The sequence below is a fragment of the Ranitomeya variabilis genome, chromosome 1, assembly GCF_051348905.1.
Source record: "Ranitomeya variabilis isolate aRanVar5 chromosome 1, aRanVar5.hap1, whole genome shotgun sequence".
NCBI lineage: Eukaryota > Metazoa > Chordata > Amphibia > Anura > Dendrobatidae > Ranitomeya > Ranitomeya variabilis.
This window is the reverse complement of record NC_135232.1, coordinates 896667712-896694046: the sequence shown is the minus strand read 5'-3', so window position 1 is coordinate 896694046 and position 26335 is coordinate 896667712. Positions and strand designations below refer to the sequence as shown.

Below are 26335 nucleotides of genomic sequence, written 5' to 3'. Positions count from 1 at the left end.
AAAAAAAGTGGCAAACTATGCTTTTCGTCAGCTGGAAAAAGTGCAATAAAACACAATAAAAAACATAAATGTAAATAAAAATGGTATAGCTGAAAACTTCATCTTCTCCCACAAAAGCAATTTGCCACAATGCCACATCAGCAGAAAAAAATTAAAAGTTATAGCTCTCAGAATAAAGCAATGCACAAATAAATATATTTTCTTTAAAAATTTTATTACTGATTTTCCTTACAGACTTTCGCTATGTTGTTACAGGATGTTAGGACGGTAACTAATCATGAGCATGGTGTAACCATGTATCTGTTTTGGCTTTGTAGGATAGGGGTGCTGATTTATTTACTACATTACATAAGGAATTTTGGGTTGCATTGACTATTGATATGCTATTTTCTTGTCAATGAGTTCAACAATTCAACAATTCATGTCAGTAAATATTTGTAGCTTAAACTTTTGCTCAGTGAGTTCCAATGCTTCATATAAATGTCCCCCTCATTTTTGGAGCAGGGTATATAGTATAGGAGGTAATAGTTTAAAGGTATGCTACTGTAATACTATTTAGAATATGCATGAGATTGTTTGAATTTGTATTGGTTCTTCATCAAACAGGGGTCTCTTGCTCTTCTTGCTCTTCTAAATTCAATTAATGTTTTTGGCTTTAACACTAAATCAGTGTTATAACTCAATATTAAATACTTATGCTTGTGTTAAAAGCAGAATCCTCAACAATGCATAGTAAGACACACATATGCTTAAATGGTCATGTCTCACAGGAATTAAAATAATAAAATAGCTTAAAATAGCAGCCCAGTGATGTTTTTAATATCCATTCTGCAGCTAGTCTCCAATTATAAGATATACAGATAGATAGATATAACAAACTATAGATGTGGAGAACTTCAAATGTAGAATCCATGCAATTTCATCATACAGGAATGAATGATGGCGTGTAAGTAAAATAAGGTCAGAATGGGAGTACACTTATAAATGATTATGTATCAGAACTGTGTCATTGAAAAGGCAGCACATTTTGGGTCATGCCTCATATTACAACTCATATTATTTGATTTTTCAACACATCAGTTTTTTTAAGAAAGGTGTTGGTTTCGTAGAAGGGGATAGGGTTTCTCAGATCATGAAAAATTTACTACGATTTACACTATAATTTACAATATTTGTGTAAATTATCATAGCTCACGAGCTTATCTAGATTTGACTTTTTTGGAGATGTGTTTCAGATTCATTAAGGCATGGATTCTATCTGTTAAATTGGATAACAGGTAAAATCCATAACAACAGTGCATTTTACAGTACATTCAAAAAGAGAGTATGAAACAATATTCTTACTAAATTTCCCTTTATAATGCTTAAAACTAGACATTAAATTACATACAGTGGAAGCAAATACATGGGGATATTTGTCTCTTCTTCCTAAAGAGATATGATTATATATATATATATATATATATATATATATATATATATATATATATATATATATGTATATATATATATGTATATATATATATATATATATATAAGTATGATTCCACTGTGAGAAGAAATATGGCATGAGCAAATACTACATGTGAACAGGTGCCTAATGCAGTAGAGATAATCATTGTGGTTTACTAATAGGAAATACCTTACTGCCACTATAAAGTAATTAGAAATCACTGGGACTAATGCTTTTCTGAAAGCTGAATACAATTTAATTCCTAATTGATTAGGCATTTTTATAGCACTCTTGGCTTAAGCAATGTGCTTCATAATGTAATTTCAAAGATTTATAACCTTCAAATTTAGACTACATATTTGAAATGCAGAACAACCAAGTGGGATTGTTCTGGATTCTAATCAGCTTTAGATATTAAATTGCAAAGCACTGTAATTACTTTTGAGCCCTGCCCAATACTTCAAACATGGTTATTTAAAAGGTAATGAATGCACCGAATGCTCAATAGGATTCCTTTGTGCGCTCTTAAATAGATATAATGATTCAGTGGATTATACAGAATTTACATTGATCTAAATTTAAATAATATGCATTTTATGCCAGGCATATTCTATTCATCAATTAAAAAGGGGCACAAAAAAAGCACCAATATGTGGTATCCATTCAGCACAATAGCACCTTTCTTATCAACAAAGGAAAAGCAGCAAGTGTTAGAAATCTTAAATTGCTCTAATGTTATGAAAATAGCAAATGTAATAGACATCTACGCTTAGGAAAAAATGAACAACTACAATGTGGATATCTATCTCGAAGTAATCAGAATGTATTTGTAATTTAATAGTGAATGTCAACCACAAAAAGATTCCAATATAATGAAATGCTGGAGATATAACAGCTATACCCTGATGAGTGGAATAACTAATCTTTACATATTGTAACTTGCTTTCACCAGGCACATTTAGCTGACTTTTAGTTTCAAACCATTGAAGTTTTATCTTTTCTATTATTAAGTGCAAGTAATGGTATTTAGATGATATCATACCTCATTTTCACATAATAAGCTATTTTGTGTAAAAGTTTTGTTCCTTTTGGACTAAGTTAAAAAGTAAATTACATAATGTAAGTATATTCTTGAATAATATAATAATATAATGTATGCATACTCGGCAACTAATGCGGTACTCGCGGTACTCGTAACATAGCGAGTATTTCACTACTCACCTCATACTATTCGGATCTCCCTCCCAGCATGTTAGCCAAATTATATATATATATATATGTCAGTGACACACTCATACACACGTATATATATTGCATAGAAATAGAGATAGAAGATTAGCCGGTAATTCATTTGTCGGCTTCTGTAAAACAATGCAGGAGCCGATATGATAAGAGACATGGTTTACATACAGTAAATCCATGTAGAATAGTTTGATATATACAGCTCTGGCAAAAATTAAGCGACCACTGCAAAATGTTCAGTTTGTCTGATTTTTCTCTTTATAGGTATATTTTTGAGTAAAATGTAAATTGTTCTTTTATTCTATAAACTTCTGACAACATGTCTCCGAATTTCCAAGCAATAAATTTTGTATTTTTTTTCTGAAAAAGAAAAATGCTCAAAATAAAATAAAAGAAACAGTGCTTTCAAACCTCAAAGAATGCAAAGAAAACAAGTTCATAATCATTTAGAAACAACAATACTAATGTTTTAACTCAGGAAGAGTTCAGAAATTAATATTTTGTCTGATTACCTTGATTTTTAATCTTAGCTTTCATGCGTCTTGGCATGCTTTCCACCAGTCTTTCACACTGTTTCTCGTACAAAAATGTAAGCAGTTCTTCTTTGATGGCTTGTGAGGTTTTCAATAGGGTTCAGGTTTGGAGATTGGGCTGCCCATGACAGGGTTTTGATGTGGTGGTCTCTTAATTTTTGCCAGAGCTGTAGATGTGTGTGAACAATGCAATTAGTATAGTGTGTGTGCAAATTATGGGACTTGTAAGTATTTAATAAAATAATCGTTTCAGGATTAAAAATGGCATGGGGTCCCGCACAGTTTTCTGCGCCAGAGAGGGAAAGCCAGTGACTGGGGACTGATGTTTATAGCTTAGGAAGGGATTAATACCTATGGATCTTCCCAGGCTATGAATCTCAGCCCACAGCTGTATATTTAGCCTTTACTGGCTATTAAAACAGGGGGACCCCCAAAAAATGACATGGGGTTCCTCTATAATTAATAGCCAGAAAAGGCTAGGCAGACAGCTGCGGGCTGATATTCATAGCCTATGAAGGGACCATGGTTATTTGCCCCCCCCAGTCTACAAACACTAGCTCACAGCCACCCCAGAAATGGCACAAGATATGCCAATTCTGGCACTTAGCCTCTCTCTTCCTACTGTCCTGTAGCAGTGGCATATAAGGCAATAGGGGGTTAATTTCACCTTTGTATTGTAAGGTGACATCAAGCCGGCTTATTCATGGAGAGGTGTCAATAAGACACCTATCCATTAGTAATCCCATAGTTGTTAATGGGTTAAAAAAAGACACAGCCAGAGAAAAGTATGAAATAAAACAATAAACAGTTTGCCATCTTTATTGTTCTCCTAATCCATGCGACGTCCATGATTTCCTGTAAAAAATAACAAATAAAAAAACAACAATATATCACACCTGTCCGGCGTTCAGTCCTATGCCGTAATCCATATCTGGGGGATATATAGCTTGCAACCAGGAGCAGTACTTATGCAACCGCCCCGGCTGTAAACCACTGATGAATAAATGAGAAGCTTTGAGATTGCATTTACCATAATTTTACAATTCTACATTCAGATAGTTTGCACATATATTTTTTGGGCTGTAGACACTGGTCACTTAAAATCTTTTTGATTTGTATGGTTTATTTGCTATATTTTTATTTATTATGGTTTTACAGTTTGCTTCTAGAAAATATATGCTGACTTTGGTTTTTCTAATACATTGTGCAGATAAAAGAGCCATCTATAGATAGTCACGTAATCAATAAAGTTGAAAAAAGACTCAGGTCTTTCAAATTAAACAGATAGTCCTACTGCCTTATAAATTCAACCTATAGTCCTAAAAATGCCCTATTTATACTTTCTACTAGGGAAAATGTACTTCAGGACTCGTCAGAATGAGAATGTCATGCTTCAGGATTTCTGCTGGAGGTCCTGTGCTTTTCTATCCTCTGAGCCACAGCAGGTGTCTACATGCTAATTACCTTTTACCTTTGTCCGTTCCTTTCAGACAGCAGGTGTTTTCATTTATTATCTAATGTTTTCTATCAACTCCAAGTGCAACTATTTAAACCTACCCCTCTCTGGTTTTCTCTGCTGGTGATAGTCTTTAGTGGATTCTGCTTGGAGTTCTAGTCCTTCTTATCTAGTCAGATAAGTGTACTGCTGGGGTTTCTTTCCTAGGGTACCGTTACACAAAACGATTTACCAACGATCATGACTAGTGTTGAGCATTCCGATACTGCAAGTATCGGGTATCGGCCGATACTTGCTGTATCGGAATTCCGATACCGAGATCCGATATTTTTGTAGTATCGGGTATCGGTATCGAAACAACATTAATGTAAAAATGTGTAAAAGAAAGAATTAAAATAAAAAATATTGCTATACTCACCTCTCCGACGCAGCCTGCACCTTACCGAGGGAAGCGGCAGCGTTCTTTGTTTAAAATTCGCGCTTTTCTTTCCTTTACAAGAAGTCCAGGCTTGTGATTGGTTGCGTGCCGCCCATGTGGCCGGGACGCAACCAATCACAGCAAGCCGTGACGTAATTTCAGGTCCTTCAGGATTTTAAAATTACGTTCCGGCGTTGTGATTGGTTGCGTCGCAGTCACATGGGCGACGCAACCAATCACAGCAAGCCGTGACGTAATTTCAGGTCCTTAAGGATTTTAAAATTACGTCCCGGCTTTGTGATTGGTTGCGTCGCAGTCACATGGGAGACGCAACCAATCACAAGCCGTGACGTCACGGGAGGCTGGACACGCGCGCATTTTAAAATGGGCGCGTGTCCAGCCTCCCGTGACGTCCCGGCTTGTGATTGGTTGTGTCGCGATCAACCAATCACAAGCCGGGAGGCTGGACACGCGCGCATTTTAAAATTTTAAAATGCGCGCGTGTCCAGCCTCCCGGCTTGTGATTGGTTGACCGCGGCGCAACCAATCACAAGCCGGGACGTCACGGGAGGCTGGACACGCGCCCATTTTAAAATGCGCGCGTGTCCAGCCTCCCGTGACGTCACGGCTTGTGATTGGTTGCGTCTCCCATGTGACTGCGACGCAACCAATCACAAAGCCGGGACGTAATTTTAAAATCCTGAAGGACCTGAAATTACGTCACGGCTTGCTGTGATTGGTTGCGTCGCCCATGTGACTGCGACGCAACCAATCACAACGCCGGAACGTAATTTTAAAATCCTGAAGGACCTGAAATTACGTCACGGCTTGCTGTGATTGGTTGCGTCCCGGCCACATGGGCGGCACGCAACCAATCACAAGCCTGGACTTCTTGTAAAGGAAAGAAAAGCGCAAATTTTAAATAAAGAACGCTGCCGCTTCCCTCGGTAAGGTGCAGGCTGCGTCAGAGGGTGAGTATAGCAATATTTTTTATTTTAATTCTTTCTTTTACACATTAATATGGTTCCCAGGGCCTGAAGGAGAGTTTCCTCTCCTTCAGACCCTGGGAACCATCAGGAATACCGTCCGATACATGAGTCCCATTGACTTGTATTGGTATCGGGTATCGGTATCGGATTGGATCCGATACTTTGCCGGTATCGGCCGATACTTTCCGATACCGATACTTTCAAGTATCGGACGGTATCGCTCAACACTAATCATGACCAGCGATACGACCTGGCCGTGATCGTTGGTAGGTTGCTGTGTGGTCGCTGGAGAGCTGTCACACAGACAGCTCTCCAGCGACCAACGATGCTGAAGTCCCTGGGTAACCAGGGTAAACATCGGGTTACTAAGCGCAGGGCCGCGCTTAGTAACCCGATGTTTACCCTGGTTACCAGCGTAAACGTAAAATAAAAAAAACACATACTCACATTCCGGTGCCCGGCGTCCGCTTCCCTGCACTCCTCCTGCATCCTGTGTAAGCGCCGGCCAAAGCAGAGCGGTGACGTCACCGCTGTTCTCTGCTTTCACTTTACGGCCGGCGCTCACAGTCAGTGCAGGGAAGCAGAAAGTCAGGGACCTGACGGACACCGGAATAATAATAATAATAATAATAATAATAATTTTTATTTATATAGCGCCAACATATTCCTCAGCGCTTTACAACTTATAGACCGGAATGTAAGTATGTACTGTTTTTTTTTTTACATTTACGATGGTAACCAGGGTAAACATCGGGTTACTAAGCGTGGCCCTGCGCTTAGTAACCCGATGTTTACTCTGGTTACAAGCGAACGCATCGCTGGATCGGTGTCACACACACCGATGCAGCGATGACAGCGGGAGATCCAGCGACGAAATAAAGTTTCAAACGATCTGCTACGACGTACGATTCTCAGCGGGGTCCCTGATCGCCGCTGCGTGTCAGACACAGCGATATCGTATGGATATCGCTGGAACATCACGGATAGTGTTGAGCATTCCGATACCGCAAGTATCGGGTATCGGCCGATACTTGCGGGTATCGGAATTCCGATACCGAGATCCGATACTTTTGTGGTATCAGGTATCGGTATCGAAACAACATTAATGTGTAAAAGAAAGAATTAAAATAAAAAATATTGCTATACTCACCTCTCCGACGCAGCCTGCACCTTACCGAGGGAACCAGCAGCGTTCTTTGCTTAAAATGCGCGCTTTTCCTTCCTTCCGTGACGTCACGGCTTCTGATTGGTCGCGTGCCGCAGATGTGGCCACGACGCAACCAATCACAGCAAGCCGTGACGTAATTTTAGGTCCTTCAGTATTTTAAAATTACGTTCCGGCGTTGTGATTGGTCGCGTCGCGGTCACATGGGCGACGCGACCAATCACAAGCCGTGACGTCACGGGAGGCAGGAGACGCACGCATTTTAAAATGCGCGCGTGTCCAGCCTCCCGTGACGTCACTGCTTGTGATTGGTCGCGTCGCCCATGTGACCGCGACGCGACCAATCACAACGCCGGAACGTAATTTTAAAATACTGAAGGACCTAAAATTACATCACGGCTTGCTGTGATTGGTCGCGTCGCGGCCACATGGGCGGCGCGCGACCAATCACAAGCCGGGACTTCACGTAAGGAAGTTAAAGCGCGAATTTTAAGCAAACAACGCTGCCAGTTCCCTCGGTAAGGTGCAGGCTGCGTCAGAGAGGTGAGTATAGCAATATTTTTTATTTTAATTCTTTATTTTACACATTAATATGGTTCCCAGGGCCTGAAGGAGAGTTTCCTCTCCTTCAGACCCTGGGAACCATCAGGAATACCGTCCGATACATGAGTCCCATTGACTTGTATTGGTATCGGGTATCGGATTAGATCCGATACTTTGCCGGTATCGGCCGATACTTTCCGATACCGATACTTTCAAGTATCGGACGGTATCGCTCAACACTAATCACGGATCGTACCGTCGTAGCGATCAAAGTGCCAATGTGAGACGGTACCCTTACACTGCACTCTCTTGATTCCTTAGGAGGTACGCGATACATGATGGTACGTGATGGCATTTTAAGGAGCCAGGTTTGAATTGTCTTCTGTAGTCTTTACCTTCACGGTTTAACCAAGTCATGCTGAATCTGCTAGAGGCTGTGTTACTGGGTGCTATAGTCTGTACAGGAACTTGGTGAAATTTGTGCAGATTTGTCATAATTAGTACCTTTATCCCCATGTTTACTACTATGTGTGTATAACAAAGAATAAATCGTTTAACTAATTTAATCAATCAATCAATCATCTTGAAACCTCAATCTTCAATAATTCATGAGGTTTCAAGTATAATACTATGTCAACAACAGTTAAAGTCAGAAAGCAAATTTGATAACACCTTTGGAAGTACTTTAAAAAGGTTTATCTCACCTGCGCAAAATCCTTATTTAGAATCATTTGCTCCACCAATGATGACTCATTATGGAAAAGATGAGGCTGCATATGACTCCACATATGAGGAAACCACCAAAACTCATCCACTGATGACAACAAAAGGTCATCTCCTTCATCCTCCTTAATGGTACCTAATAATGTAAAAGTTGAAAAAGATAGTTATTTCCAACTGTGCACACGAGCAAATTACATTTTATAGCTTAAAAGTTAAAAGCGATGGAGCTACTGTTATGTTTTATGAAAATATCCTAATTGTTGTAGAATAGAAAATTGTTCAAAATAAACTCCATTGTTAAGTCATATCATCTCAGATTCAAGTCAAATTCATACAATGATGGATGATTCACATTAGCCTTAGGCTGCTTTCATGCTACAGCGGCATGTAAACGTTTGGACAAGAAAGTTAAAGATGAAATGATCTCTAAAAGGCCTAAAGTTAAAGATGACACAATTCCTTTGTTTTTGGGCAAAAAATAAAAATGTATTGTCTTTTTTTTCATTTTAACAATTACAAAATGGAAAATGGGCTGATACAAAAGTTTGGGCACCCTTGGAGATTTGTGTGCTCAGATAACTTTGACCAATGTTTCTGACCTGTATTAGTCTGTTAGGGTTATAGCTTGTTCACTCTCATTGATTGGAAAGGCCAGATGATGCTTAATTTCCCAGCTTTATAAAAACCTAGCCAAAAACAGCAGACGTGTTCTTCTGAACAGCTGCCTTTAACTCTGAACATAAAAATGGTGGAGGCCCACAAAGCAGGAGAAGGCTATAAGAAGATAGCAAAGTGTTTTCAAGTTGTCCTTTCATGAATTCAAAATGTAATTAAGAAATGGCAATTAACAGGAAGTGGAGATCAAGATAAAGTCTTAAAGACCAAGCACAATTTCAGTGACAGCTGCTCGTAGGACTGCTAGAAAGGCAGAACCCTGCTTCAATGCAAAAGACCTTCAGAAATATTTAACAGACTCTGGAGTTGTGGTACATTGTTCTATTGTTCAGAGACACTTGTACAAATATGGCCTTCATGGAAGAGTCATCAGAAGAAAACCTCTCCTGCATCCTCACAATAAAATTTGATGGTTGATGTATGCAAAAAAACATCAACACAAGCCTGATGAATTTTGGAGACAAGTCTTGTGTACCAATGAGGTTAAAGTAGAACTCTTTGGCTACAATGATCAAAGGTATGTGTGTAGTGAAAAAGGCACAGAATTTCAGGAAAAAAGCATCTCACTGTCACCAACCATTAAGCATGGGGATGGAACAATCATGCTTTGGGGTAATGTTTCAGCCAATTGTACAGGGAACATTTCACAGGTGGAGGAAAGAATGGATTCAATTAAATTTCAACAAATTCTTGATATAAACATAACACCATCTGTAAAAAAGCTGAAGTTGAAAAGAGGATGGCTTCTACAAATGGATAATTATTCTAAACACACATCAAAATGCACAATAGACTACCTCAAAAGGCTCAAGCTGGAGGTTTTACAATGGACCTAACAGTCCTCTTATTTGATCATCACTGAAAATCTGTGGCTAAACCTCAAAATAGCAGTACATGCAAGATGACCCAGGAATCTTACAGAACTGGAGGAATTTTTCAAGGAAGAATGGATGAAAATCAGTCAAACAATAATTGAAATATTCTTCTCTGGCTGCAAAAAGCGTTTGCAAGCTGTGATACTTTCAAAAGGTGGTGCTACTAGATACTAACCATGCAGTGGCCCATTTTCCTTTGTGTACTTTTTAAAGTGTAAAAGATGAAAAACAAATAAATATATATATATATATATATATATATATATATATATATATATATATGTCATTTTGACCAGGAGTGCCCAAACTTTTACATGCAACTGTATGTTTGCAGTGTCATTTGCCAAATGCATGCACAGATCTCTAGTCTCACTATAGAGGTCAAACGAATATCCTTCTAGCCTCCATTGGGATTGATGCACATTGGTATACCTTTTTTCTTTTAAATCTAACATTGAAATTTGACAAGTGATGAGTTTCCACTCTTTGATAGGAGTATGGGAACATGATGTCTTTTTCAGCTGGTTTGTGCCTGAAATCTGACTATTAAAGTGTTTACAAAATGCCATAAAGCAAAATATACACTGCAATGTCAAAAACAACTTGCTGTACATTTTTCATTTGTTTTGAGGCTTTTAATAGTTTAAGGCTTTGGAAGCCTTACCCAAATTACCCCTCCCTCTTGACAAAACACTGTAAAAAAACATAAAAAATACAACAGAAAAAGAAGGCTGAGGGTATGTGCACATGCTGTCGATTTTGCTGCTGATCGGCAGTGGATTGGCCGCTGCGGATTTGCAGCAGTTTTCCATGAGTTTACAGTACCATGTAAACCTAATGAAAGCAAAATCTGCAGTGCACATGCTGCAGAAAAAAAACACGTGGAAACGCAGCGTTGTTTATTCTGCAGCATGTCAATTCTTTGTGCGGTGTCCGCAGCGGTTTACACCTGCTCCTCAATAGGAATCCGCAGGTGGAATCCGCACAAAAACCACGGGAAAACCGCTGTAAATCCACGGTAATTCCACAGTAAATCCCCAGTGCAGATTTCCTGCGGATTTACCAAAATTAGTGCGGAAAAATCCGCACACCTTTCCGCAACATGTGCACATACCCTTAAAGACAAGCAATACTGTTGTGCTCCAAAGCTTTTTTTGCTGATCTATAAAAGACTTTGTGTGCATTTACCCATATACAGTAAATTTGTTGATTGTATCCATAGCAGGTATACTGTATGTTATACTGTTATATGGTGCTTATGTACATGATTGACGCTCGATTGGTCCGTGTACTAACATATTGTTCTATTCTCTACTAGAGATGCTTACATTAATGTTTGTGGATTGGAAGTCACCAGCACGAATTTCCTCCTGCACATCTTCAGAACTGATCACATCGACTCCTTTTCAGCCTCTGGATATTAGCTTGCACCTTAGTTCACTTGAAGCAGAGTATGGGCACTGTTTCTGCTACATATGGAACACACCGTTACCATGGAAGTGTATGCTCTTTTGATCTTCTCGCTCACTGTTCCTTTCAGCAACCCCGTCTCACTTTTTTTTTTTTTTTCACAGATCACATGTCGCCCCTCATCTTTGTTAATTTAGCTCACTGCCAAATTCCCGGTCCAATTGCTAATACCATCTTTCAGCCAGATCGTCTAAATTAGATCGCTACTTATTTACAACATTTTTCCCATAGCAATGTATTAGGTGGCACTTATTACAGGTGCACGAACCGCCCCTCAGTAGTGACACGTCACGTCTGGCCTGGGCTCTTCATTCATTGGCTGCCGACCTAGTTGTCCCGCCTCTTCCCCTATTTAGTCTTCCTATGGAGTCTACATCTCCAAACTAGCAGTGGACGCCATGTCTGGCGGTATGCACGCCCTCACCACAGATCTCTAAAAGGTAAATTAACCCTTCCCGGCACTGAGAGTGAACTGACTTCCATTTTACCTGCTCACCATCATTATTTGATTCCCTCTACAGTACTTCTCTCCGCATACTACGGCTTTCTTGTAAGTAGCATATCTTTATACCTTCCTCTCTGGTCCTTTTTAACCCTCCGGTGACCGGAGGGAGGACCTCACATAATTTTTTATAGGGTACCGGTTTTTAATAACCAGCTAAGGCAGATCAAACAGCTGGGGGCTGATATTAATAGTCTTGGAAGCTGCATGGATATTGGCCCTGCCAAGTCTAAAAATACTAGGTCACAGCTGTCTGTTTTCCTTGAGCCAATTTTAAAAATGAAGGGGACAACATGTCGGTTTATTTCTTTATTTTTAATGTCAGGCCAAGTCCCGTGTTGCGCCGGTCAATCACAGTCATGCCATTGCCAGACATGGCTGTGATGGAGTCAGAAGTGCCCACAGCCTTAAAACTTGTTGATTGGCTGCGCTACAGCCTTTCAACAAGCAATATTAGACTTCTGGACATGAACAGGAAACTGGACATACAGTAAGTAGTCAGTGTTCAGAGTTTGGTACCAGAAACAAGAAGTCCAGTGTTCATTTGACAGTTTATCCTCATCATTGACTGGAATAAAAATCACTGGTTTAATTCATACGCAGTTGAGACTTAAGTGCTCTAGGAGTCTCAACGCACTTCTAAAGCCACTTACTTCCAGGGTCTTCCTTGTTCAGTCCCAACTTCCTCAGCTTGACTAACAAATTACTGGCTGTGTATTAAAGACAGTGATCTGTCAACTAAGCAGAGAAATTTGGATTAGACATGGAAAATAGCCATAATGTCAGAGGCCTGGTAAGTGATTTGACACTGCCAGAACACTTAAGCCTCAATTGCATATGAGTTAAAATAATGATTTTTCAGCCAGGGTGTTAGGCTTTGCGAATCGCACCGAATGTAAATTATGAGAAGGTGCGATTGCAACCCAGGGTCCACCATGCGGTAATGGAGAAACCACAGCTAGAGAACAAAGGCGGAGCGTAGCCGCAAGTAGGCACCATAAACACACCGAGCTACACATCACTCGGTTTGAACAGAGTGCAGCGCACCTGAATCTGTTTTTGCACAGAGCAGTACAAAAGCTGAGAGCACTAAAAGCTATGCCCTGTTAGACGACACAGAAGCGTAGAGGAATTTAAGCTAGTTGGGGTTCCTATAACTCTCCCCACTATGCTGGTGATTGGACCTGCTCTAACACTCTGTGGCTTTTGAGCCCTGTGCCTGAGGACGCCCGGTATAGATGCTAGGTTCAAGCAGGAGTTCCCACCCTACACTGCCTATCAAGAAACACACTCATGGTGCTAATAGCGGCACACGTGCATACAGGGTGGTAACTGTCTCATCTACACACACACAGCAATACACATGATCTTAGTGGACTGATGGGCACACCAAAGAGCCTTTTATAGGCTGTGCCAATCAGACAGGACCTTGCTTGCAGGCCACTCTGGAGCCGGCACAGGACTTGAGCAGCTGACGACCGACCACCAATGAGAGTTCTCCACCTCAAAAGCATGCTTAGTAGAGCGAATCCTGGACTAAGTCTTAGGAATGACTGCTCGCTGCCGTCTATTGTTAGCTACCATAGCTGAATCTGGAGAGGCAGCGGTAACAATGTGCACAGCCCGAGTCTGAGCAAGACTCTGAGACCAACATCTTTGTTGAGCAGCATCTACTGCAGTCGAGACCGAATGGGAGTCCGCAGGAGAAGATAAGGCTTGGGATCCATCCTGTGCAGAGGGAGAATCCCAGTGCCTAAGACAGGGCAACATGACCATATGAACACTTTAAGTAGGTAGAAGGGGGTGGGAGAGATATCATTCTAACAGATTTCTTTTATAGCCGAAAAAGGGTTGGTCCCCAAAATATTAATAAAAAGGTTTATATTCTGACATTCTACTGATTGCAAAGGGAAAGAATGATGTACTAATTAGAAAAAGTATTTCTCTTTTTTCACCATTACCAAATCTAAAATTCCTTGGTTTGTGGGTCTGAACAAATACTTTCTTTATAATATATAAATTTTAACCTGTGCAGACTGATCATCTCCATTTACTATGGAAAATATAATGTATACACAAATTTTTTTTAGACAAATACATGCTTCAGATATGTTATATATGTTAGCACAATTAGTTCAAATAATTAAAAGTTGTTAGTGTAGAAAATTATTGATATTTTCTGCTATTTAAATAAAGCCATGCACAAATTGCTTATTAAAAGTACCTAATTTTTGTATGTACAGTGTATTTATAAATATATGTTATACTTTATATGCACAACCAGTCACATAATAACACTTTTTCTTTTCAAAGGAACTTTATTGAATTTTGTATTTAACCGGGAAGGGTAAACGAAGGAGGGAAGGATGGGAGGGAGGGATATGAGGATAGGGAAAGACCCCTATACAATAGGGGAGACAAGCAGACATTTAGATCAGTAGAATTACACATAATAACACTTTTAACTGAATACATGCAGTGTCCTTCCTAGCAGGAAAACTGCTGAACAAAGGCAACAGTGTGACCTAATGTGCATATTTTTGCATAAATGCATGGATTTGCAAAATTTTTAAACTTCCGACTGAAGTATTCAAGTCAATTTTCATGCCCCTCTCTTATCGCAGGCTAGGCAACTTTTTGTTCTTTTAACAAAGTAACTTGCTTTTTGAGGAGCCAATAAGTGACAGACAATAGGTCTTAACATCTAATTTTAATGAAATACTTTTAGCATTGAACATTAGATTTTTTTGGAAATGTATAGCATTAACAAAAATTCATATTTGAAACTGTCCCCATTCCACATCTTCACATTTGATATATTGACACAAAAATAGGAGAAAAACTGTGCTCATGATGGAGCTAGAAAAATCATTAGATATAGTATGCAAATGTAGATGAGGGCAGTGACATTTCGGCATATTTAAATAGTATTTGAATGCTATCTTATTTATTGACCATAGTATTAGTTAAAGACATAAGGAGACAGACAGGTAAAACAATCTTAGTCAGTTGAATTATTTTTCAAATAAAATGATAGGACACCATGGTGGCATAAACCAAGCAGACTCCGTTATAATCAATTTCTCATATACAAATTTAAAAATGTTCAGTTTTCAGAATGGAGAAGAAAAACAGAATTTCCATGTACACTGAATAATTAATACAGCCCAAAATGGAAGACATAACAATGACCCTCCCAAACCTGCTCAACACCATCTGGGGGAGCTAATGGTAGAGAGACCACACCTAGAAAAATAATAGGACACTCCAAGTTGTGAATCATCATAACCAAGAAAAAAAGCTGGTGTACATATCCGAAATAGTATAAAAGGTATGTTTATTACATACTATATCAAAGACAAAAAATGCATTTTAAATACAATTTAAAAAAATTAAAGGTGTTCAGCAGTGAATGCAAGATAGAACCAAAGAACAGTGTGACCTCCTAATACTGCTGTAAGTATATTCCATAGTATAGTATAGGGGGTCCACACTGTGCTGCCTCAATGTGCATTTTGCTTTGGCGAAACGAGCATTGGGGCAGCATGGTGTGGACCCCCTCTATACTGCAATATGGGAAAGAAACTCAGGGTTGGGGAAGAATTGACAATGATGAGCTCCTTGTGATGTTGGACTCTTGCATATACCAGTATACTTGATTTATTTAGCACCCTGTCCTGCTTTCTTTCCCCATCTATTTTTAAAGCACTAAGCACTTTACTATGGAATATACTTGCGGCAGTATTAGGAGGTCACACTGTTCTTTGGTTCTATCTTTCATTCCCTGCTGAAAATGTAATTTTGTGAAATTGTATTTAAAATGCATTTTTTTGTCTTTGATATAGTATGTAATAAACGTATACCTTTTATACTATTTCGGATATGTACATTGATCCCAGCCTGACAACTATTGTGAATTTCATTTTCTGTGTGTGTTGTTTCTGATATATAAGGGGTTAATGTTTTTCCTCTCTGTTCTAGATTTTGCTTTTATATTACCCAGCGTTTTAGTCTCATAGTCAAGGATTTTATACTTCTAATCTCATATGTAATGTTTTAAAGAGTCTGCAAAAACATGTTATCGGTACATAGTAAATAAAGTCATGACCTGGGTAGCATGGTAATGGGGGGCTACATGAGTTGCATTAAGTTACATCGCTGTATATAGTATAAGAGACAGCATTCTTGCATGAATAAACAGAAATTGACTTGCTCACTGGTGGTCCGGCATATATGACTTTGGGTCAGAACAAAATGGCTACAACAATTTTGGCACCCAACATGGGGCCATGGTGACCAGTCTAATCAGAAGCCATTTGTGGGAGTTTCCTGAGAGATTGCAAATTCAAATTCCAGCTGCAGCAAGGTAAGAAGATTTTATTATTACACTTTGTTTTTGTGCGTCCAATCTCTTTCAATCTCTCCATACTTCTGAGTAAAGGCTGTAAACACCGTTCAAGAACCGACATTACCAGTGAGATTTGTGATTTTATGTCTGTATGAGAGTTGAATAATAGAGTAATAAGACAATAAGTGTTATGTGTTTTATCTGTCTGTCTACTAACTGGCTGCGTAGTGAAGAGCTGAGACAGTCTGTGCGATTTTATTGCGATGGTCACCTTGGATAGCAGGCTGTATTTCTATATTTATATTTATGTAATTAGCTTCGGGTGTTCTATGAGTGTCAGTGAGTACAGCAGTGCTCATAAGTTTTGTACGAATTCCTAGCTACAGTAGGAAAGCTGTGATGCTTTGTTAATTTATATGTATATATATATATATATATATATATATACAGTATATATATATATATTGTAAAGCTGCAGTAGCATCATACGCAGTGAAGAAGCAGTGACCCACAAATTCAAACACAAAAGTCTCTTTTAATGTGTTTCCTCACAGCATTAAATTCCAATTCACATAAATGCATATACAGTAACTTCAGTGGATATTATCAGTGACCAGTTTACATCAGTTCAAAGCAATACATATCACATGGCTTTAGATTTGCGGTCCTTAAACAGGCCAGACTTCCCTTGTCCAGTTTCCCTGGGCGACCGCATGCCATCTCACAGTCTCTATACGTCTCCATACACACAGCCTCATATGTTGCAGACACTACACATGCCAGCCCTCCTCTGACTAGTTCTCATGCGTGTCCTGCATCGCTGTATCACAGTCTCTTTACAGACTCTTTACTCACACAGTCGTACACAGTTCAGGATATCCTCTGGATAGCAACCAGGCACCATATCCACCTGTTTGCAATCGTTGCACATGCTAGTCCTCTTTTGGGCACAGGACATCCACCTCCGGGCACAGGACTGTCCACATCCGACTCCTACGGGCACAGGACATCCACCTCTGGGCACAGGACTGTCCACATCCGAGACCAGTACCATGGAAGACTTGCATCTCTGTGTATGCTGAGGGTTCCAGGCTATTCAGCTGCCCTGGGTGCTGGCTCTGCTGACCTCCATGCACTCTGCAGACCAGCACACACCAGACTGACACTGACGTGCACCTCGCATACCTGACCTGACACCTGACGGGCACCTCGCACACCTGGCCTGACCTGGCCAGACACCTGACACCTGACACACCCATACACCTTATTGCAGGGTTTTTAAACACACACAAACCTGTGGCCTTCAGCCACCTGGAAAACCCGGACCGGAAATCCGTGACTCTCATGCACACCTATGGACTTCATCCGTCTGCATGCACATTCTGGGGAGAACAAACAGCGCCCCCTAGCTGTATCAGAGGCCTCAGCCTCACAATATATATATATATATATATATATATATATATATATATATATATATATATACAGTAAATGTACACCTTTTGTTAATTAGTTCCTTGATTGCTTCAGTCCTAGCTTTTTAAACTGCTATTGTGGGACACAGCACTTCCTGTTCAGGCTAGGGATGCACTTGCTGCACATACTGATGCACAATTGTATTGTCTGTGATGTACATTCAGGCTGATATATATTGCTTACATATTACCTAGTGGCTTGGCTTTTCTAAAATATTTTTACTTTGTATAATTATGTTTTCTTTTTATCAAATTGTGTGGGCACATCTTGTATGTGGTGCTATCTCCTACCACTCTTGCTAAATAAAGGTATTTTATCTATATATCAATGGTACCAACTCTCCTTGTTGATCACATGTTTGGCTTTTTCTCTTTGTTCTTCACTGCAGATGTATGCAGATGATGCAGCAGTATTCTCACATGAGTCAATCCGAGCTGAACCACTCCCTCTTTGTATGTCAGCATAGGTGGCAGAGTTGAAGGCACTCGCTGAGGCATGTAGAGCTGCTGCAGGTAAAGTTGCTAACATTTACACAGTTTCAAATTATGGATGGGTAATATCACATGACTATGGCCCTATCTGGAGAAGCAGAGCTTTTCCTACATCAGCAGGTCCCCATTAAAAATGCAGAGCTGGTGAAACTCTGCTAATGGAGGCGTTGATGTTACCAGTCCAGGCTGGAATAGTTAAGGTGAAAGCACACATAAAAGGTGGCTTCCTGGAGATAGAGGGAAACAGGAAGGAGGACGAGGCTGCTAAAGTAGCAGCAAGGTGGCCTAGGGAACAGAACATGGTGCCGGGGAGTCAGCAAATTTCAGTTACAGTGAGCCTAGCTGTCCTAAAATCCCTCCAGCAAAAGGCTGCCCAAACAGACACAGATTACTGGGGAGAATGGGAGCTGAGCTGAACTCCAAAGGAGTATGGAAGTATAGGGATAAATTGTGTTTATTGAGGTCATTGTTCCAAGTAATGACACAAGCAACATAAAGCCAAACTAACGCCTCAAAAAGTCACTTGCGTACCAAGGTAAATGCCTTCTGGATCGCTCTTGTTGTCAGTTATGCAGCTGCAAAACATATGCAGTCCTGCCTCATCTGTGCACAACACAACCCAGATAAAAAAGTTAAAGTCCCTAAAAAAGCAGCACCAAGGACTCTATCCATTTCAGAGACTGCATATTGACTACATACAGCTCTCTGCTGAATATGAAAATTCTTAGGGACCCCACATGTTTTTTATCAATTACTTTTTTAATTGCCAACAAGAACAGTAAGGTCACTGTTGTGAATTTGCTTTTTGCTCCCTCTAGTGGTTACTAGTTTTTTGACTCTGGTTTTTCTGTCATTCCTTTTATCCGCACCTGGGTCGTTAGTTAGGGGTGTTGCTATATAAGCTCCCTGGACCTTCAGTTCTATGCCTGGCAACGTAGTTATCAGAGCTAGTCTGCTGTGCTCTTGTCTACTGATCCTGGTTCCAGTTATATCAGCTAAGTCTGCCTTTTGCTTTTTGCTATTTGTTTTGGTTTTGTATTTTTGTCCAGCTGGTTCCAAATCTATATCCTGACCTTTGCTGGAAGCTCTAGGGGGGCTGGTGTTCTCCCCCCGGACCGTTAGACGGTTCGGGGGTTCTTGAATTTCCAGTGTGGATTTTGATAGGGTTTTTGTTGACCATATAAGTTACCTTTCTTTATTCTGCTATCAGTAAGCGGGCCTCTCTGTGCTAAACCTGATTCATTTCTGTGTTTGTCATTTCCTCTTACCTCACCGTCATTATTTGTGGGGGGCTTCTATCCAGCTTTGGGGTCCCCTTCTCTGGAGGCAAGAAAGGTCTTTGTTTTCCTCTACTAGGGGTAGCTAGATTCTCCGGCTGGCGCGTGTCATCTAGAATCAACGTAGGAATGATCCCCGGCTACTTCTAGTGTTGGCGTTAGGAGTAGATATATGGTCGACCCAGTTACCACTGCCCTATGAGCTGGATTTTTGTATTCTGCAGACTTCCACGTTCCTCTGAGACCCTCGCCATTGGGGTCATAACAGTTTGCCAGGCCCCTATTAAATGTTTAAAGCATTGCAGAAGAGGGATTATAAGAAAGAAGATTCTGAGTTTTTTTTTTGTTTTTTTTTTCTTCTTCCCCTTTACCTCAGAGTGGCTATGCTTGCTGCAGACATGAATGTCCAGACCTTGATTACAAGTGTGGACCAGCTGGCTACTCGTGTGCAGGGCATACAAGACTATGTTATCAGAAATCCTAGGTCAGAACCTAAAATACCGATTCCTGAACTGTTTTCCGGAGACAGGTTTAAGTTTAGGAATTTCGTGAATAATTGTAAATTGTTTTTGTCCCTGAGACCCTGTTCATCTGGAGATTCTGCTCAGCAAGTAAAAATTGTTATTTCGTTCTTACGAGGCGACCCTCAGGATTGGGCTTTTTCACTGGCGCCAGGAGATCCGGCATTGGCTGATCTTGATGCGTTTTTTCTGGCGCTCGGTTTACTTTATGAGGAACCCAATCTTGAGATTCAGGCAGAAAAGGCCTTGCTGGCTATGTCTCAGGGGCAGGACGAGGCTGAAGTGTATTGCCAAAAATTTCGGAAATGGTCCGTGCTGACACATTGGAACGAGTGTGCACTGGCCGCTAATTTTAGAAATGGCCTTTCTGAAGCCATTAAGAATGTTATGGTGGGTTTTCCCATTCCCACAGGTCTGAATGATACTATGGCACTGGCTATTCAAATTGACCGGCGGTTGCGGGAGCGCAAAACCGCAAATTCCCTCATGGTGTTGTCTGAACAGACACCTAATTCGGTGCAATGTGATAGAAAAACCGCAAATTCCCTCATGGTGTTGTCTGAACAGACACCTGATTTAATGCAATGTGATAGAATCCTGACTAGAAATGAGCGGAAAATTCATAGACGCCGGAATGGCTTGTGCTACTACTGTGGTGATTCTACACATGTTATCTCAGCATGCTCTAAACGTATAGCTAAGGTTGTTAGTCCTGTCACCGTTGGTAATTTGCAACCTAAATTTATTCTGTCTGTAACTTTGATTTGCTCACTGTCATCTTATCCTGTCATGGCGTTTGTAGATTCAGGTGCTGCCCTGAGTCTCATGGATCTCTCATTTGCTAAGCGCTGTGGTTTTACTCTTGAACCATTAGAAAATCCTATTCCTCTTAGGGGTATTGATGCTACGCCATTGGCAGCAAATAAACCGCAGTATTGGACACAGGTTACCATGTGCATGACTCCTGAACACCGCGAGGTGATACGTTTCCTGGTTTTACATAAAATGCATAATTTGGTTGTTTTAGGGCTGCCATGGTTACAGACCCATAATCCAGTCCTGGACTGGAAGGCTATGTCAGTCTCAAGTTGGGGCTGTCGTGGTATTCATGGGGATTCCCTGCCTGTGTCTATTGCTTCTTCTACGCCTTCGGAAGTTCCGGAGTATTTGTCTGATTATCAGGATGTCTTCAGTGAGTCTGAGTCCAGTGCACTGCCTCCTCATAGGGACTGTGACTGTGCTATAGATTTGATCCCAGGCAGTAAGTTTCCTAAGGGAAGACTGTTTAATCTGTCGGTACCTGAACATACCGCTATGCGTTCATATATCAAGGAGTCTCTGGAGAAAGGACATATTTGTCCGTCTTCTTCCCCTCTTGGTGCGGGATTCTTTTTTGTGGCAAAAAAGGACGGATCTTTGAGACCTTGTATTGATTATCGGCTTTTAAATAAGATCACTGTCAAATTTCAGTATCCTTTACCGCTGTTGTCTGACTTGTTTGCCCGGATTAAGGGTGCCAAGTGGTTCACCAAGATAGACCTTCGTGGTGCGTACAACCTTGTGCGCATTAAGCAAGGTGATGAATGGAAAACCGCATTCAATACGCCCGAAGGTCATTTTGAGTACTTGGTGATGCCTTTTGGGCTCTCCAATGCGCCTTCAGTTTTTCAGTCCTTTATGCATGACATTTTCCGGAAGTATCTGGATAAATTTTTGATTATTTATCTGGATGATATTTTGGTTTTTTCTGATAATTGGGATTCGCATGTGGAGCAGGTCAGGTTGGTCTTTAAAATTTTGCGTGAAAATTCTTTGTTTGTCAAGGGCTCAAAGTGTCTCTTTGGTGTACAGAAGGTTCCCTTTTTAGGGTTCATTTTTTCCCCTTCTGCTGTGGAGATGGACCCAGTCAAGGTCCGAGCTATTCTTGATTGGACTCAGCCCTCGTCAGTTAAGAGTCTTCAGAAGTTCTTGGGCTTCGCTAACTTCTACCGTCGTTTTATTGCTAATTTTTCTAGCATTGTGAAACCTTTGACGGATATGACCAAGAAGGGCTCCGATGTGGCTAACTGGGCTCCTGCTGCCGTGGAGGCTTTCCAGGAGTTGAAACGCCGGTTTACTTCGGCGCCTGTTTTGTGCCAGCCTGACGTCTCACTTCCTTTTCAGGTTGAGGTGGATGCTTCGGAGATTGGGGCAGGGGCCGTTTTGTCGCAGAGAGGCCCTGGTTGCTCTGTTATGAAACCTTGTGCCTTTTTCTCTAGGAAGTTTTCGCCTGCCGAGCGAAATTATGATGTGGGCAATCGGGAGTTGTTGGCCATGAAATGGGCATTTGAGGAGTGGCGTCATTGGCTCGAGGGTGCTAAGCATCGTGTGGTGGTCTTGACTGATCACAAAAATCTGATGTATCTCGAGTCTGCTAAACGCCTTAATCCGAGACAGGCCCGCTGGTCATTGTTTTTCTCCCGCTTTGATTTTGTTGTCTCGTATTTACCAGGTTCAAAGAATGTGAAGGCCGATGCTCTTTCTAGGAGCTTTGTGCCTGATGCTCCTGGAGTCGCTGATCCTGTTGGTATTCTTAAAGATGGAGTTATCTTGTCAGCTATTTCTCCGGATCTGCGACGTGTGTTGCAGAGATTTCAGGCTGATAGGCCGGAGTCTTGTCCACCTGACAGACTGTTTGTCCCGGATAAGTGGACCAGCAGAGTCATTTCCGAGGTTCATTCCTCGGTGTTGGCAGGTCACCCGGGAATTTTTGGCACCAGAGATCTGGTGGCCAGGTCCTTTTGGTGGCCTTCCTTGTCAAGGGATGTGCGGTCATTTGTGCAGTCCTGTGGGACTTGTGCTCGAGCTAAGCCTTGCTGTTCTCGTGCCAGCGGTTTGCTCTTGCCCTTGCCTGTCCCGAAGAGACCTTGGACACATATCTCCATGGATTTCATTTCTGATCTTCCGCTATCTCAGGGCATGTCCGTTATCTGGGTGATATGTGACCGCTTCTCCAAGATGGTCCATTTGGTTCCTTTGCCTAAGCTGCCTTCCTCTTCCGATCTGGTTCCTGTGTTTTTCCAGAACGTGGTTCGTTTGCACGGCATCCCTGAGAATATTGTGTCAGACAGAGGATCCCAGTTCGTTTCCAGGTTCTGGCGATCCTTTTGTAGTAGGATGGGCATTGATTTGTCGTTTTCGTCTGCTTTCCATCCTCAGACTAATGGACAGACGGAGCGAACCAATCAGACTTTAATCAGACTTTGGAGGCTTATTTGAGGTGTTTTGTCTCTGCTGATCAGGACGATTGGGTGACATTCTTGCCGTTGGCTGAGTTTGCCCTTAATAATCGGGCTAGTTCCGCCACCTTGGTTTCGCCTTTTTTCTGCAACTCTGGTTTCCATCCTCGCTTTTCTTCGGGTCATGTGGAGCCTTCTGACTGTCCTGGGGTGGATTCTGTGGTGGATAGGTTGCAGCAGATCTGGAATCATGTGGTGGACAACTTGAAGTTGTCACAGGAGAAGGCTCAGCGCTTTGCCAACCGCCGCCGCGGTGTGGGTCCCCGACTACGCGTTGGGGATTTGGTGTGGCTTTCTTCCCGCTTTGTTCCTATGAAGGTCTCCTCTCCCAAATTTAAACCTCGTTTTATTGGGCCTTACAAGATATTGGAAATCTTTAATCCTGTATCTTTTCGTCTGGATCTTCCTGTGTCGTTTGCTATTCACAATGTATTTCATAGGTCCTTGTTGCGGCGGTACATTGTGCCTGTAGTTCCTTCTGCTGAGCCTCCTGCTCCGGTGTTGGTTGAGGGCGAGTTGGAGTACGTGGTGGAGAAGATCTTGGATTCTCGCCTCTCCAGGCGGAGGCTTCAGTACCTGGTCAAGTGGAAGGGCTATGGTCAGGAGGATAATTCCTGGGTGGTCGCCTCTGATGTTCATGCGGCCGATTTAGTTCGTGCCTTTCATGCCGCTCATCCTGATCGCCCTGGTGGTCGTGGTGAGGGTTCGGTGACCCCTCACTAAGGGGGGGGTACTGTTGTGAATTTGCTTTTTGCTCCCTCTAGTGGTTACTAGTTTTTTGACTCTGGTTTTTCTGTCATTCCTTTTATCCGCACCTGGGTCGTTAGTTAGGGGTGTTGCTATATAAGCTCCCTGGACCTTCAGTTCTATGCCTGGCAACGTAGTTATCAGAGCTAGTCTGCTGTGCTCTTGTCTACTGATCCTGGTTCCAGTTATATCAGCTAAGTCTGCCTTTTGCTTTTTGCTATTTGTTTTGGTTTTGTATTTTTGTCCAGCTGGTTCCAAATCTATATCCTGACCTTTGCTGGAAGCTCTAGGGGGGCTGGTGTTCTCCCCCCGGACCGTTAGACGGTTCGGGGGTTCTTGAATTTCCAGTGTGGATTTTGATAGGGTTTTTGTTGACCATATAAGTTACCTTTCTTTATTCTGCTATCAGTAAGCGGGCCTCTCTGTGCTAAACCTGATTCATTTCTGTGTTTGTCATTTCCTCTTACCTCACCGTCATTATTTGTGGGGGGCTTCTATCCAGCTTTGGGGTCCCCTTCTCTGGAGGCAAGAAAGGTCTTTGTTTTCCTCTACTAGGGGTAGCTAGATTCTCCGGCTGGCGCGTGTCATCTAGAATCAACGTAGGAATGATCCCCGGCTACTTCTAGTGTTGGCGTTAGGAGTAGATATATGGTCGACCCAGTTACCACTGCCCTATGAGCTGGATTTTTGTATTCTGCAGACTTCCACGTTCCTCTGAGACCCTCGCCATTGGGGTCATAACAGGTCACCTGGGTTCATAGCAGCTCTTGCTTTGAAATTGCCAGTGCTGAACTGATGAACGGCCATGTGTCTGGCACTCAACACTCTGCCATTCAATTGTATGTCACTGGAACTACTGTGAGACCCAGTGGCTTGAACTCAGGCAAACTCTCAAGTTACCAGAGTTCACAGCCACTGGGTTTCCCAGCAGCTGTGAGGCCAGATAACCTCCTTTGAAACTTTGAGAGACATTTTAAGGGTACCAAAGTTTCAAGCTGCTGGAACACGTGAAGGCTGTTAATTAAGGACACCTTTGGTGTGTATTGTACTGTACTTGTTAATAAATTTAAAAAAATTCATAGAAAGCTGAGGGAAAGCCGACGGCTGAGGTCCGATGTTAATATTCTGGGAGACAATATTCATAAAGGCTCCCAGATTATTAATGTCAGCTCGCAGCTGTATACTTAGCCTTTCCTGGTTATTAAAATGGGATCCCCAAAAAAGTGACATGGGGTTCCCCTGTATTTTTGATAACCAGCCATGCAAAACTGACAGCTATGGGCTGCAACCCTCAACTGTCAGCTTCAGCAAGGCTGGTTATGAAGAATAAAGTGGTCCACATGCCGTATTTTTTATAATTTTAACAATTTAAATAAATAATAAAAAAACAGCCTGGGGTCCACCCCCATTTTTGACAACCAGCTAAGCTAAAGCAGATGGCTGGTGACTGATATTCTCAGGCTGGTAAGGGGCTATGGATATTGCCCCCCCCAGCCTAAAAATATCAACCCGCAGCTGCCCAGAAATGGTGCATCTATTAGATGCAGCAATTTTGGTGCTTTATTCATCTCTCCCACTTGCCCTGTGGTGGTGGCAAGTGGGTTTCATATTTGTAGGGTTGATGTCCCCTTTGTATTGTCCGGTAACATCAATCCCATGGCTAAGCAATGGAGAGGCATTTATAATCTGACACGGTTAGTCCAACCAGAAATTGTACTACTGACAGACTGAAATGATTTATTCATTATTCTCCATAAGAAGGAGCATGTAACTGAACTCTTCCAGACCCATAAGACTTAAGGAAACAAGATCAAACACCTCAGATGGAGGAGGTCGAGCTGACTCTGAAGTAGGTATTCCATAAACTGCTATCTGTTATTGGATCTAGCTCTGCCTACCTGAGTGGGAAACTGGAAGAAGTTAAAACTGATGTGCGCCTACTCAGACATGATTCCCAGAAGAAAGATTAAGGATGTCTGATATAGAAGATCTTCAGACTTTCTTAAAAAGCACATGGACAGCGACCTGAAAAAAATATCGAAAACTGGCTCAAGAAATAATTCCCTAATACACCTTTGTCATTGTCCTTTGCTGTGGAATGTGCTCACAGGGTGCCTGTCAACCCCTCTCTCCAGGGGCTTACCCTGAGCACT

General features: G+C 41.5%; 1 protein-coding gene across 2 annotated transcripts in view; it reads right to left on the bottom strand.

Annotated features, from left to right (window-relative positions):
* Positions 1 to 26335, bottom strand: part of LOC143775873 (bifunctional heparan sulfate N-deacetylase/N-sulfotransferase 4-like) — a 1078686-nt gene that overhangs the window by 673508 nt on the left and 378843 nt on the right. For both annotated transcript variants that reach the window (XR_013215729.1, XM_077264588.1), the window contains exon 4: positions 8504 to 8658. Coding sequence is in view for 1 of the 2 variants with exons in the window: in XM_077264588.1 (XP_077120703.1) it covers positions 8504 to 8658 (155 nt within the window). In the remaining variant the exon portion in view is untranslated. The remainder of the gene's footprint in view (positions 1 to 8503; positions 8659 to 26335) is intronic.